The following is a 16,688-nucleotide window of genomic DNA, read 5'->3' as shown; positions in this document are numbered from 1 at the left end:
ATGTTACTGAGTTAATTATTTTAAATAATACGAATGAAATAATTTTGCTTTAAATGAAAATATATGTTGGTTTTAGTCACATGATACAGGTTTAGAAAACTGTGTTAAAGATAAATGTACCTTTTCTTTTATTAATCATGAACCGAGATTTGGCTCATGTAAATGACTGTTAAACGGAAAGGTCAACCCGGTCCTCCGTTAAAGCTTAGTTATCAAATCGAACGGATACATGTAACGTTAACAAGACAGTACTGTCCATATTTTTTTTTTTCAGATGATAACGTCTTTGAAAATTTCTTTGTAGTCATGATTGACTAAAGGCAGATTTTGTTTCATACAAATTAGACGAATATGCACTCCAATACACAGAAGTTCAGAGCAAAGTGTTTTGAAGACAGAGAAATAAGAATCGAAAACATATGAGTGGGAAAGTTGTGGTAGATGTTGTAAAAGATGCCTCAGTAGTTTAAAATTCAAGTACAACTTTCAATTGGTAAAATCTCAAGATAATGTCAAAATATATTGAGTCTAAACCTGGCAGACACAGAAATCACTGGAAGCTACATGTATATGGCCTGAAAAATTCCATATATGGCAAACGTGAGTCATTTTTTCAAATCGACCAGCGTAAGAAAGTAAAATATTCAAAAACTTATACCAAAACAACCACATCACTTGAAGAAAATTACAACAAAGCGCAAAATATTATTGACGTGAATTAGAACATGCGTGATCAATCACACTCGAACACAACTAAATCATCGATATGTCTCTTCCGGTCGATGTTTACTGTGTCGCAAAACAGGATAAAATTGATAATTATAATGAATTTCTATAATCAACAATGGCTATACTGCAGACACCCATTTCTATCAAAATTGACTTTTTGATGTATTTTTTTAAAATACACATGAAATAATATTTAAATATTTAAAAAATAAGGGAAGTACTTTATACTTTAAAATTCGTAGACATTCCTAACGGCTATTGAATTAAAAAGTATACACTTTAAAAAGACAGTTTAACACTCTGGTAATCCGTTCGGATGATATAAAAGCTTTAACGGAGGTTTGGATTGATCTTCACGTCCACATTTCTTTAAATTTCATTATGTCAACTTTGTTATGTTATTGTTATTTTTTCTTATCGTCATGAATATTATCTGATTACATAAATTGATGTAAATAAAATAAAAGGCATATGATATTTTGTATCTTTTATTGTCTTGACAATACTTAAAGTATGTCATAGTTATTGCCAACAACTCCATTTCTTAGTCCGCCTACGACGTTGTTATTGTATAAACCGCTTTATCCTCCTCTCAGTCCCATCTGGTCGGTCAGTCCAAGCCTTCCGACATTACGACCAGTCAGAGATCCAGCCAAACTTCCAACGGCAGCTGTCGGGTCAGTCAAAACATGATTGGTTGTTTGTGTTTGTGTCTCCCTCCTGGTAACTGTAGATACACCTCCTTGAAGTCGGTTAAGAGGACTTCTGACGCCGAGCAAACCATCCGCACGTGGAAGATAATAATCGTCGTACAACCTAGAGTGGACGCTGACAGAGAGAACCGCCAAGGCGATACAAACAGACAATCGAAGACAAGGCATTTTGTTCGTAGAACTTGTACGAGATGATGTTCAAATCTGAAGTGTTGGGCTTAGTTGATTTTGTTCTCATTATATGGGCTAATGCAAACCACCATTTGTGGCTTTTTTGCGTTGTCAAATGTCAATTCATTCATAGTATAATGGAAATGTTGATTGTTTTATAAGGTGTATATGATTGAATTTAATCGGTCATTTTCTATAATGTTATTACTAAACTACGTTTTCGTATTTTATTCATAACAAAAATCATGGTTTTGATTTTTTTTTGGGGGGGGGGGGGGTTGTGAAGAGATTAGCCATATTTGATAAAGATACACAAGGAAAAACATTTTTTTTTACTTTATGCATATACCTCAAAGAGAATCTTGAAGAAAAACAATGTATCTGAATATTATAAAGGACAATGAATATAAATTTAAAATAGTTTTGATTTCATAAGCCATTTGGCTGAATGTAAACATTTAACATTAAGCATAAACTAGTCACATATATTTCACTGCCTCTCTACTTTTGAAAGCTCTTTTATATTGACAATATCTTGTCAGAAGTATCTAGTGGCAGTAATTAAATACATCAAATCAAATTAAAACTAAGCAAACACATGTGTTTCCATTGAGGGTATCAAACATTGAAAAGTGTATTATATTGATAACATTTATAATGGTTAGACTTTCGGACTTAAGAATCGATGATTTTTTTTCATGTTAATACATTAAATTACTATAAAACTATTTCAGGGTAAAGAAACCAATTTTCTTTTAGTCGAAGGCACTTCAAAAGTCTTGCAATTGAAACCTGAATTCGGCACATATGAATCTAAACATTTAACATCTATTTAAAAATTTTGAAATATATGTTTATGTAAACGTGTATAGCTTAAAGATAATTGAGAGGAAAGTTACAAGAATGGCAAATATAAAGGCTTTTAGAATCTTGAATGAATTGAAAGATTTATTATTAATCTCAGATTTAATGTCTAACATTTAAATATCGATGCCAAAAACAAATTTGTTCTATTTGCTTTCTTAAATAAGTTCTTAAATAAGCTTTTGAGCAATACAAATAACAATTAATAGTAATTACTTATAGTTAATGTATCGTCCGGATATATGAGATTTCTTCCTAAAGACCCCAGTTAGGTGAAATTCATTTACTTTTTAGTCGTGAAATCATATTAAAAGTCAAAAATTCCAAAAGATTTTTTAAAGGTCAAATCTTATCGTAAAAAGCCGGTTATACAATTAACGACATCCGAAAATTACATCACCATAAGGCTATGGTAATAAATATATCTAATATTTTCATAATGGCACCATGTAAGGCATTTTGTTTTGAGATCTCACATTGTTTGTAAATTCAAAACGACAATTTAATGGTTGAACCACTTCTCAAGGTTAATGACACCTTAGAGAAATATTTTAATTGATGGCGATATAAACCATTTGTCATTTAAAACAATAATGAATTGTTTTAATTCATTACATTTATCACATTACAAGTGGAAAAACAGCAGATGACACGATATTAGGGATATTATAAAAGGAGACATGTTTAAGACACTCTTAATAACACTGGGTTCGATTTAACGGTCCAGTCAACAAAATGGTAAACCTTCGAGTTCTCCTTTTTATTTGCCTGTTCCTATCGGCTCTTGCCTACGAAACCCGAAACGATTACGGAATTAGTCGTAGAAGATACAACAACTATGGTTCCAACTCTCGATCTAGAGAAACTAATCGTTACAACAGAAGACGATATAACCGACGTCGCTATAACAACAGATATGGCAACAACAGATATGACAACAACAGATATGACAACAACTACAGAACAAATCTCTAATGTTTTAATTGTGCTTTACAAAGTGCTGTGTCTGAAAAACGATCTTTGTTCTCAACGTTAAATGATTTTATTACCCAAAAGACAATGTGACAAAAATGTTTTTGCAGTCTTGTTTGCTGTTTGCAATACAATAAAATTATGCTTTAAAATTCATGTTTTCTACTGGTTGTTGAAAACTCATCCATTTTCTTTTTCTTGGTTTTAAATTTTCCTTTTATAAAACGTATATATATTGGATTGTGCTTTAAAATATTGTATATTAACTTAACGGCTTTTCACTTTACAATACGTTTTTGAAAAAAAGTATTTTATTTCATGTAAGATAACGACAAAATGACCAATTTTTTAATCAAAACCAAGACATTTTTAAGACTTTTGAGTATTCTTGAAAAATTGTTGTTTTTTTCTGCAAATCTTTCTTTCTTCAGTTTTCTGATATTATACAACTTAGATAACATATTCGTGTAGGGAAATTGCCCTGCTCTTAGAGAACTGGTGCTTCATTTCCTCAACTTTAGCTGTTTTATAATACCGATACAAACTATTAATCAGGCCAATGCTGAAATTAATATATTCTAATGTAGCCAACCAGTAATAACAAATCAATCAAAACCGATACATCAAACCTCAAGTGATAACAATCATTACTCAATTTGTTTAATATCATATAGGTAATCATATAGGTATTTTTTTCTTTTAAATAATTTGATTCAGTATCTGAGCTACATTATAAAGATGAAGGTACCATTACAATGCAGAAACCAAAACTGGTTGTTGTTGCTAAACATTGTATTTGCTAGGTTTGTATTTGAAGCAAGAATATAATCAAATTGCAAGGATTCTACTTTTCCAATTAAGTATCATTTTTTAGCAAATCCTTTACTATGCCCCTTTCAAAGAAATCAAGCTGAGGATAACATTTGCATCTGGTATCAAGCAGATTGGATGACATTGGCACAGAAAATACAATTTTAGAAAATTTATGTGTTTACTAAGTATGTCTGACGTTTCACACCTTTTATGGTCGCTTAACGCTTAATTTGGAATCGTATAACTTGATTGGTGTTTCATTTATATGGCCACTCACACCCATGATATGACTTGCTTCGATTTCCCGGTAGTCTAATGTTGAAATAACTGTTGCTATGATGCAGTGATTAGAGGAACACGCACGTTTGGGTAGATAAATCTCGGAGCTCAAATTTAATATGAACTATTGCAAAGCATTTTCCCAATAGGGGCATTTCATACCTTGTCTCATCAGATTCATTAATCTTCTCTTTTGCCCTTTGTCAGAAATACCAGGTCGATTGTTTCTTCTGCTTAGTTTACTATAGTATTTGATGTGTCATGTAGATCCGTACCTTCATAGTTCTTTGTCTGTCTATCTCTGAAACAGAGACGTTCTGTTCTTGTTCAATCTATGGAAACCGAGAAGTCATCTTTCTCTCTTATATTCTATTGTCCCCTTTTACAAAAATATCATAGGTACTTAAGTCTTGTCTTCTTCTGTGGTCCTGCAAGGTTTTTGTCGAGGAAAGATTGTTATGATAATCATCTAGTGTGGTTGATTTCTTCTGTTTTGATTCACCGAGACTTTTTTTCAGTTTTACAAAAACAGCTAGGAACATTTAGTTTTAAAGTTTAGTAAGCTTCGTCAACGTCGTTCATGATACCCCCATTCCGTGTTTTTAAAAAAATGTTTCAGTAATCCATAGCGAAACAATATCATGGACTTCGTTGCACATACGTCTCCGAGATGATAATGACATGCACTCATCATAATCCAACTCTTTCTTCACGGCATATTTTTTGAAAATTCTACCGGCTTTAATGATAATCATAGAATTGCCACTGTCCCACATATCCAGTAAATTATTTAATTCCTCATCTGCAAGCTCCCGGACTTTGAACTCACCATTTTGTTTGTTGCCGTGTGCTACTGTAAACTGGTTCCTGGACTAGTTTTATATGACAATTCATGATTTTATTCGCAGTATGTTTGAAATTTTCCTGTGAAATTTTGCTGTGCTTAAAAAAAGATATTTTCTCAACGTTATTTAAAAGTATTATACAAATTACAATTGACACAGAAGTTTTTACAGCGCTGTTTATTGTTTTTAAATATAAAATAAAATTGCGCTGAAAAATATGTTTTCTTTTTCCGAAGTGTTAGTTGTAATAACTCATCCATCTTGAAGTTTATCGTATGCGGCCTAGATCATTGAAAGAGTAGTAGTTGCTTGCTTTGAAATTAAAAAAAAAAACTAAGAACCAAGGCAGAGATGTCTGGCCTTTCTTTTTTTCACATTCAGAACAAATGAATGCATGTTTTTTCCTCGCATTTGCAGTTTTTTGGTTATTCAATTTTAAAGTTTCGCTATTATTGAAATAATTTGTTATCAATTTAGTGAGGATTAGATTTAATAGCATTTAAAGATAGTCAGGAACAGACATTTTGATAATCGTTGTGAGTTGGTGAGTTAAAAATTCTAAACTTTACAGCTTCTGATATAACGATGGATTAATTTCAATCGTATTGTTCTATTTGATCGATGATATTGTTGAGAAGTCATATCGAAAACGAAATTATCAAAATTTCATATCATTTAATTTTCAGAGTGAATACTCTATGAAATACTATGAAATATGTATATCGATATGCAAACGATACGAGATGTAGAAACCCTGATTACGCTGTCTAAATCAGACACATTATGGGCAAAGTGGTTTGGAAACAGAATAAAACAAAATAACTATATTCTTTTCCAAGATATCCTGGATTTATATTTTGGTTAATTGCATGATATTTATAAATACCTCAGGGTTCAAACGGTGCTCATTCAAAAGTATGAAAATTTTTCAAGATTTCTCAGTCAAAACGCCCCTGTTAGCTTATCAGGTTTCAATACAATGCTAAAAAATGTGATGTCTACGGGGATTTTGTATTGCAGGAAGCCCGGGTGATAACGTTGTAAAATTGCACGATGTATTCCAAGTGTATTCCGAATGGAGAAAAGATGTAAACATTCCCCATTGTAAATTTCCGTAAAGAATCTTTTTTCGTTCCTGTGAAGTTTTTCGAGTGAAAGATGATAATGTGTCAATGAAATTATCTTGGAAATTATCTCTTTCAATATTTCAATTGCACTTTTTTTTTTACAGGTATGTGTATTTTTATATTAAAACGTCCAAATGTGCTGCAAAAATTTCTTAGGACAGACTTTAGAACAAAGCTCGTTGCAAAGTAACAACTAGAAAGAACTACTGGCGAATGACAATTTTTCTTAATGCATTTTATTAGTTATGCAAGATTTCAATCGATAAAAAGACTTGTTATAAGACCTTGCCAATTTATGATTTGATTGTTCATCATTAAAAAAATGATGTAATTAATCGTTGATCTATGTCATGGTATAGAGCATATATACTAGCGGAAAAAAGAAACTGTGCATTATAAAATTTAGCATAATTTTTCTATATTTATTGTTTGTATTTATAAAATTTAAACAATCGATAATGGTAATTTTTTAGACAATATCGGATGGTAACCGTCCAGGTGCATGGACTTTTCATGGTTAGTGAGCACCTGTTATTTATTGAAGAATTTGTTCGCACGAGTTTTACGGGCCAATACTGTTTGGAATAAGAACTGTAAAGGATTTATTTAAACTTTTTTTGTTAAGGAAATCAATTTAGTTTCAACAAAATTTACCCCTTTGTCATGCCACGACTCAACAAAAACCAACGTAATTGTGCTGTTGGGATGCTGCAAGCTGGAATGGCACAAAATACTGTAGCAAGACACTTTGGAGTTCATCGGAACACCATCCAGTCATTATGGAGACGTTTCCAACAATCTGGCAACACTCAGGATCGACCGCGCTCTGGGCGACCTCGTGTGATGTCACGTCAAAGGGACAACCACACTAGACTTGTGCATCTGAGAAATCGTTTCCAGACAGCAAGTTTCACTGCCCGTAGCATTCCAGGGCTTCGACCAATTAGTCCAAGAACTGTGCGTAATCGTCTGCGCGAGCAAAACATCAGACCAAGACATCCAGCGGTGCGCCCAGTACTGCTTCAACGTCATCGTATCGCCAGACTAGCGTGGTGCACACGACATCTGCGATTCAGAATACAGGACTGGGCCAATATTCTGTTCACTGATGAATCCAGATTTCATTGTAGGGTCTACCGTCGCGTTCGGGAGCGTTACCAGGACGCTTGTGATGTGCAACGTCGACAATTTGGTGGAGGTAGCGTTATGGTGTGGGATGGAATATCAGCACGTTGAAGGACCCCTCTACAAATTGTCAATGGAAACTCACCGGCGTAGGCTATCGAGATGAAATTATTCCGCGTCATGTGATACCCTTCATACAGAGACATCAAAATCACATCACTCTGCAGCAAGACAACGCAAGGCCACACGTTGCACGTGTAGCCAGGGACTTGTTTGTTCAACAGAATGTCGGTGTCTTGCCTTGGCCAGCTGTTTCCCCCGATTTGTCGCCGATCGAGCTCGTCTGGGATGAAATGGAAAGACGTTTACGCCGTTTACCAATCAGCCAGTGACATAGCTGATTTAGACCAGGCTTTAACCAACATCTGGAACAACATCCCTCAAGCATTTCTGAACACTTTAGTGGCATCAATGATGCGTCGCTATCAAGCATGCGTGAACGCAAATGTTGGTCACACGCATTATTAATTTTGTTAATTCGATTTTAAATAACAGTGACTTTCGAGTGTGCTGAAATTGCCGTTATTCGACGTTGACATTAATGTGTTATGAGATGTTGTTACGAATACATGTGTTAACAGTATTACATTATAATAAATAATGGACAGTTTCTTTGTTGCGATAGTATATATATATATATATATATATATATATATATATATATATATATATATATATATATATATATATATATATATATATATATATATATATATATATTCTTTGAAAAGGTTTTTTTGTGATGTCAGTAATTGGATGGACATTTTCCTCCGTGTTCCGTAGAAATATTTTTTAGAACTAATCAATTAAACTACATTGATATTTTCTCCTTTTTCACTAAACCACTATATTTTAAAATGCATTAACTATTTGATAAAATGTTTTGTATATGTTTGTTTTAGTTTTTGATTCTCAAATTTGTTAATCTAATCCTTATCATTAAGTCTGTTGTAAACTATTCATTAAAAGTAGAAAATCGTTAAATTTAGTATATCAAGTTTAGAAACTGTTTGGACCTGCAGTGACACGTTAAGATAAGTACATAAAAAATTGATTAGATAATTACATTGATACTGCTTTATTCCATATAATCACAAACACTGTGCTGTTAGCATTTCATCCATTAGGATATGTTTAGAAAATACACATACTGTCATCAACGTTATTCGTTTTGCCACATGACGAACTGATCAAATCTGGTTAACCCGGTCTTTGTGTTCTCTTGTTAGCTTGTCGACCGATACTTCTTTCTTCCTTTGCAACACGTTGATTCAAGGTTCTTTTGGACTGACCTGCTTCGACCTGGTCCCTTTGGCTCGTTCTATCAACTCGTTGATTATTTCTCTCAGACGTTTGCATCAATGGCGTTCCCCTTCCCGACTGACTTCTTATGTTACTTGATCCACCTTCCCTGTTACGACCATTTCTATCATTGCGATCTCTTTCTCCGACGTTATCTGGTTGCTGTCTCCCTAGAGTATTTCCTTCTACCTGTTCTCTTTCAATCGTTCTATCACCTCGTTGATTATTTCTCTGATTGACAGAAGTTTGCATCGATGATATTTCTCTGTCCGACTGACTTATTGCGTAACTAGATCCATCCCCCTTGTTACGACCATTCCTATCGTTGCGATCTCTTTCTCCGACGTTATCTGCTTGCTGTCTTCCTACAGTATTTCCTGCTACCTGTTCTCTTTTCGTTATTCTATTACCTCGTTGATTATTTCTCTCACTGGCAGAAGTTTGCATCGATCTTGTTTCTTCTTCGGACTGACTTCTTGTGTTACTAGATCCATCCCCCTTGTTACGACCATTCCTATCGTTGCGATCTCTTTCTCCGACGTTATCTGCTTGCTGTCTTCCTACAGTATTTCCTGCTACCTGTTCTCTTTTCGTTATTCTATTACCTCGTTGATTATTTCTCTGATTGACAGAAGTTTGCATCGATCTTGTTTCTTCCTCGGACTGACTTCTTGTGTTACTAGATCCATCACCCTTGTTACGACCATTTCTATCGTTGCGATCTCTTTCTCCGACGTTATCTGCTTGCTGTCTTCCTACAGTATTTCCTTCTACCTGTTCTCTTTCAATCGTTCTATCACCTCGTTGATTATTTCTCTGATTGACAGAAGTTTGCATCGATGATATTTCTCTGTCCGACTGACTTATTGCGTAACTAGATCCACCACTCCTGTTACGACCATTTCTAACGGTGCGATCTCTGTCTCCGACGTTATCTGTTTGCTGTCTTCCTACAGTTTTCCCTTCTACTTGGTCTCTTTCGGTCGTTCTATCACCTTGGTGATTGTTTCTTTCATTGACAGAAGTTTGCATCGATGCTGTTCCTCTCTCCGACTGCCTTCTGGTGTCACTGCCCAAGTTACGACTATTTCTATTGTTGCGATCTCTTCCCACAGTATTTCCTCCTTCCTGTCTTTCTGCTTCTTGAGCTTTTTCTGTTGATCTGTCAAGTCCATGAATGGACAAAGTTCTCTCTGACTGCGATGATTGACGATGTCCTCTACCATTATTTTTTAATGTTTTGAACTGTTCTTCCCTGTTAGATTCAGATGATGACGAAGGTCTTCGGCCGAGGCTGCCATTCAGTAAGCATTGGCTTGTTTGAATGTTAACAAGAAAAATTGCAACAAAGAAGAGAGCACTTCTGTAAACTACTGAAACCATAGTGAGCGCTATAGATGATCCTAACAACTCTGCTACTATGGGACCAATTGGTCTGTGGATACAATTTCGTTTTAATTTATATACATGTCTTTTTTTTTTTTTTTTTTTTTTTTAGATTTTTTTGTAATACGTAATTTATAAGAGTTCATTAACAGTAGGATAAATATAATACGCAAAATCCTAATTAGTTATGGAGAAGATTAATTAAATGGCCTAAAGGATATCTATAGTACAGTGTTAAATGATGTAATAACTATTTTTTATCGTTGAAAATTAAATCTAATCAAAAAGTTGCAGTTATAAAAACATACTTTCGTTTTTAGGAATCTTTTTAAAACCAAATAAAATTTAATAAACTGTCGAGTTTAAATTTCGAGATGTCCATAATATCCTTTGCCTAGAAAAGCTGCAACTTGTGTGAAAGCATCCTTAGGTAGTGTAAATTAAAGTTTGATCAAATCATTATCACTGAGAGAAGAAAAACTTAAATGTTATGATTCAAGGTATTTCTTATATTCAAGCATCTTGACATTTCCTGATCTTCATTTGTTTAGAATGTAGCCCCTTGACAATCCTCGAGCCAAACCAGTAGTTTAAAGTTTGATATATATATGTTTGTATTTATTAAAACAGTTTTTTAAAGATCTTCTTGAAAGCTGAAATATCAATGATGGTGATATGAACATGAATCATCCAGTTACAAGAGGGGCCATATTAAGCATAAGAATATCAATAGGCAGTTTTGGAAATCCTTTTAAACGGAATCTGTTCTTCAACATTGTCATGACATTTTGTATAAGACTCCATAAAACTGATTTTATCATGGCTATTGTTCCCCAGGTGAGCGTTGTTGCCCGTGGGCCTTTTATTTTTTTTTTTCCAGATTAAGCACACCTATGTCTTCCAGATATTTTCTGTAATATTGACCAAAATAAGATCTTTATAAATAAGCAAATGAAATATTGGCACCGATAGACAAAACAATAAAAATAGCTCAGGTACCTAATTTACTCAGAAACCAACGAAGCGTTATTTTTTTTTAAACTTCAGAGCAACCAAATTAGAAAAGTCAAATTAGAGATTAGTTTGACCGACGGATAGTTGAATATTCCAACAATCGTTGACATTCTTTAAAAAATCATCATTGCATTATGAGAGTCATTTAGTGTAGGTGAAATTTAAATCTGAGACTTGCAAGATGTCCGTTTTCTTAATCCCCTTGAGTTGCAAACTTAGAAACCACAAAGTCTAATTATAGTTTCACAAGCAGTTTATTAAAAAGCGTGATCGTATAGATTTGTCAAAGTTACAACATCAAATTTAACAGCCCAATTTTTAAGCTGAATCAAAATCTAAAATCAAAATTATAAGCCCAAAAATGAAAGATCTAAATTAATATAAAGTTACAGGGGATTATATAACATTTTACTTATGATTGACAGCTCCGACTATTTCGGCCCATCTATGATGATCATGAGTGAACTTTCAGTAATCAAATTCTAGAGTTATATTTTATATCTAAATAAAGCAACAAAACTGTCAGATATGACTATCAAAGAGTATGGATGCAGGTTTTGAGTCTCCGAAACTCCGAGGCTCTGAGTCTCCCACATGATTATGTTGCATCGTCTACGCATAATATTAAAAAGTCATACACAAAGACATTCATACGTGCCGTTAAGATTACAAAGTTAAATAGATAGAACAAGCATTACATGACTAGATTGCAGACACAGAATCGCCAAATATGACAATTTGTTTGTAACTTGTTTATATATTTTCATTTTGGATTTTGTTGTGCCCGAATTCCGTACCTAATTAATTAATCTCATTTAGGACTAAGAGTATTGGGATGCAGGCTTTGGGTACCCCGCCTGAGTATGACACATGGCTTACTTACAATATTAAAAGGTCATCTATAAATTTAAACATGAGTTCATGGTTTAAAAGGTGACAAAGGTTATATAAAACATGCGATATGACTCACTATAGAGTACCAGAGCTATCGATGAAGACACAGAATCACCAAATATGGCAACTTATTTATAAACTCCCAATTTCGATATTAGTGTGCTTGCATTCTGCACTTGGTTGCATAACATCATTTAGGAATGCTGCGCAGTGCTACAACAGTCACAAAGTTTATTCTGTTAGTCATCTTTACAACAATTAATTGATCAGTTTCAAGGTATATATAAGTATCATAGTGACCAATTTGTAATACTAACAATTTAAATTCAAAGCATGACGATCTGGTTACAGACCACTTTATAAAGAATTTAAGTTAAAATCTATTCATTTTTTCATTTCAGATAGATTTCCTTATTAACTTTAACAATTTTTATTAGAATTCATTGCAATAATGTTAAAATGTTTCAAAATTCTTATTTGAGAATAAAAATCGATTCAAATTGTTATTATGTTTTGCAATTTCGTTTATAAAAAGTGGTACTAACATCGATTTCTTATGCATGTATGTATCAAAAAAAAAACCCTTTATTGTTTCGTCCCCCGAATAATTGGTTTTATCTAAATACATATTAGGCATCAATTATAAATGTAACAAACTTTAGAAAGACTAAGGAAAAAAAAGTGTAATGTTCATTCCTGATTTTCGAAAACATTTTTGAAATTTCATTTCCATTATAATTTTTAGCAAATGTAAAAATCTTTATACGATCATGCATGTGCTGTGCCTGTCTCAACTTCAGGGCGGCTCTGAGACAAAATAACGAAATACTAGTACCCTATCGTGGAAGTTTGTTCGCTGAAAGCTGGCTTGAATAACTGGGAAACAACCCAAATGTGTATTATAATACACATAATTAACAAAGCTATCGTTTATTTGTGCAAATCAGACCAAGAACCTTTGAATTTTTTTTTTTTCGGATAATTCTATGATGGTATTATATCATCATAGAAAAAGACTACGCTGTTGTTACAAACACCTCCCATTAAATTTTATACATCATTACTGACAGTTTAAAATTCATTACAAAGTAGAACGCAGTTTACTATTCAATCGCACGAATTTTGAATTGCGAACTGCGTTCTATAGAACGCAGTTCACTATTCAATTGCATATAAGGCAAGCGGGCCCCAAATATGAATTCTAAATTTTGAATTGCGAACTGCGTTCTAGATAAAACGCAGTTCACTATTCAATCGCACGAAATTTTGAATTGCGAACTGCGTTCTATAGAACGCAGTTCACTATTCAATTGCGAACTGCGAACTGCGTTCTAAAAACCGATTGCCAGTTCGCAATTCAAAATTTAGAATTTATATTTGGGGCCCGATTGCCTTATATGCAATTGAATAGTGAACTGTGTTCTAGAACGCAGTTCGCAATTCATTTTTGGGGCCCGAAATTTTCAGGGGCATCTACTAGTGGTATTTCACTACCACTATGAAATTTGGTGATGCAGTAATCTATAGTTTTTGAGATCTGTATGGTGTCCGGATAGGGCCATTTGCATTAGCGCGACATCGCGTTCAGATAAACGAGACATTGCGCTAACACATGTACACAACACACCGTCGCGCTAACGCAACTTTGCACAACACGCCGTCGCGCTAAAACAACTTTGCACAACACGCCGTCGCGCTAACACAACTTTGCTTAACACGCCGTCGCGCTAACGCAACTTTGCAAGTTTCACAGTCTAGTAGGAAGTCGTGTCCGGAAATATTAGACTGCGCATGCTGAAATGTGCATGCACGCAAGCATGGATAAAAAATAAATAAAATGTACTTTGAAATATATATATTATTTTCATTTATTATCAGTGCATATGAATAAAAATATAGTTATTAGTGTGTCACTAGATAAGGATATGAATTTCGTGGATCTTTGCACAACACGCCGTCGCGCTAACACAACTTTGCTTAACTCGCCGTCGCGCTCACGCAGCTTTGCAAGTTTCACAGTCTAGTAGGAAGTCGTGTCCGGAAATATTAGACTGCACATGCTGAAATATGCATGCACGCAAGCATGGATAAAAAATAAATAAAATGTATTTTAAAATATATATACTATTTTCATTTATTATCAGTGCATATGAATAAAAATATTGTTCCTAGTGTGTCACTAGATAAGGATATGAATTTCGTGGATCATTATTTAGTTGATCCACGAAATTAAATATTCATTGAAGTGCAATTTTAATTAACATTTTGTATTGATAGGTTCATTGGCCACTAATATAATTTACGTATACTTGATATTGTGATTTTCACTTTATCCACGAAAATTGATGCCCTTGAATATTAATGAAACCACAGTATTCAATTGACTATAAGTCCAATTCTCAGAAACTATAGATAACTGCATCACCATATTTTCACAGTGGTAGTGAAATACCACTAGTAGATGCCCCTGAAAAATTCAGGTCCCAAATATGAATTCTAAATTTTGAATTGCGAATTGCTTTCTAGATAGAACGCAGTTCACTATTCAATTGCATATAAGCCCGATTCTTAAACATAGGTAATAACAGATTACAAAGCTCACCGAGACGAGGGATCACCTTTTTGAGGAATCATCTTCATGAGACCACCTTTATCATATTATTTGAAAATCATAGTTAATGATCTTGGATATACATGGATACTGTTTTGACAAAATATCGTATAACAATATCATATAATAAAAATTGTATAATAATCATATGTTCATTTCATAGGGTATTATATGATACAATGTTTATCAATACGATAATATAAAATACTATATTGCATCCTATGATACCAGTACAATATATATCATATATTACAATAAAAACCTGTAATAAATAATGATGAAATATGATATTGTAACATGATATGACATTGTATCTTGACATACATTATTGTATTTGATCACAAAATACAATATCATAATATATTATGATATTGATATGATATGATACATTATAATAATATATGATACAATATCATATCAGATAATGTATCACAATATTATACTGTATAATATTATAGCATGATATTGCATTGTATGATATTGTATCATATTTGATACAATGTAGGATATTGTATCATATGATACAATAAAATTAGCTACAACATTGTATCATATCAATTGATACAATATCATGTGATATAGTACAATATCATATCGAACAATATCATGGTATACTTTATTGTATTATATGATACAATATCACATTATACAATATCATATAATACATTTTCATATGAATTGCATATAAGACAAGCAGGCCCCAAGTATGAATTCTAAATTTTGAATTGCGAACTGCGTTCTATAGAACGCAGTTCACTATTCAATTGCATATAAGACAAGCGGGCCCCAAATATGAATTCTAAATTTTGAATTGCGAACTGCGTTCTAGATACAACGCAGTTCACTATTCAATTGCATTAAATTTTGAATTGCGAACTGCGTTCTATAGAACGCAGTTCACTATTCAATTGCATATAAGGCAAGCGGGCCCCAAATATGAATTCTAAATTTTGAATTGCGAACTGCGTTCTAGATAGAACGCAGTTCACTATTCAATTGCACTAAATTTTGAATTGCGAACTGCGTTCTATAGAACGCAGTTCACTATTCAATTGCATATAAGGCAAGCGGGCCCCAAGTATGAATTCTAAATTTTGAATTGCGAACTGCGTTCTAGATAGAACGCAGTTCACTATTCAATTGCATATAAGGCAAGCGGGCCCCAAGTATGAATTCTAAATTTTGAATTGCGAACTGCGTTCTATAGAACGCAGTTCACTATTCAATTGCATATCAGGCAAGCGGGCTCCAAATATGAATTCTAAATTTTGAATTGCGAACTGCGTTCTAGATAGAACGCAGTTCACTATTCAATCGCACTAAATTTTGAATTGCGAACTGCGTTCTATAGAACGCAGTTCATTATTCAATTGCATACAAGGCAAGCAGGCCCAAAATATGAATTCTAAATTTTGAATTGCGAACTGCGTTCTAGATAGAACGCAGTTCACTATTCAATCGCATATAAGCCCGATTCTTAAACATAGGTAATAACAGATTACAAAGCTCACCGAGACGAGGGATCACCTTTTTGAGGAATCATCTTCATGAGACCACCTTTATCATATTATTTGAAAATCATAGTTAATGATCTTGGATATACATGGATACTGTTTTGACAAAATATCGTATAACAATATCATATAATAAAAATTGTATAATAATCATATGTTCTTTTCATAGGGTATTATATGATACAATGTTTATCAATACGATAATATAAAATACTATATTGCATCCTATGATACCAGTACAATATATATCATATATTACAATAAAAAAC

General features: G+C 33.4%; 1 protein-coding gene across 1 annotated transcript; it reads right to left on the bottom strand.

Annotated features, from left to right (window-relative positions):
• Window positions 1–8,898: 8,898 nt before the first annotated feature.
• Window positions 8,899–10,383, bottom strand: LOC128177485 (GATA zinc finger domain-containing protein 14-like). Its single transcript, XM_052844205.1, has one exon. The coding sequence runs from the start codon at window positions 10,381–10,383 to the stop codon at window positions 8,899–8,901; it is 1,485 nt and encodes a 494-aa protein (XP_052700165.1).
• Window positions 10,384–16,688: the final 6,305 nt, after the last annotated feature.

This window comes from Crassostrea angulata, chromosome 1 (genome assembly GCF_025612915.1).
Source record: "Crassostrea angulata isolate pt1a10 chromosome 1, ASM2561291v2, whole genome shotgun sequence".
Taxonomy (NCBI): domain Eukaryota; kingdom Metazoa; phylum Mollusca; class Bivalvia; order Ostreida; family Ostreidae; genus Magallana; species Magallana angulata.
This window is presented reverse-complemented; position numbering and strand designations above follow the sequence as displayed.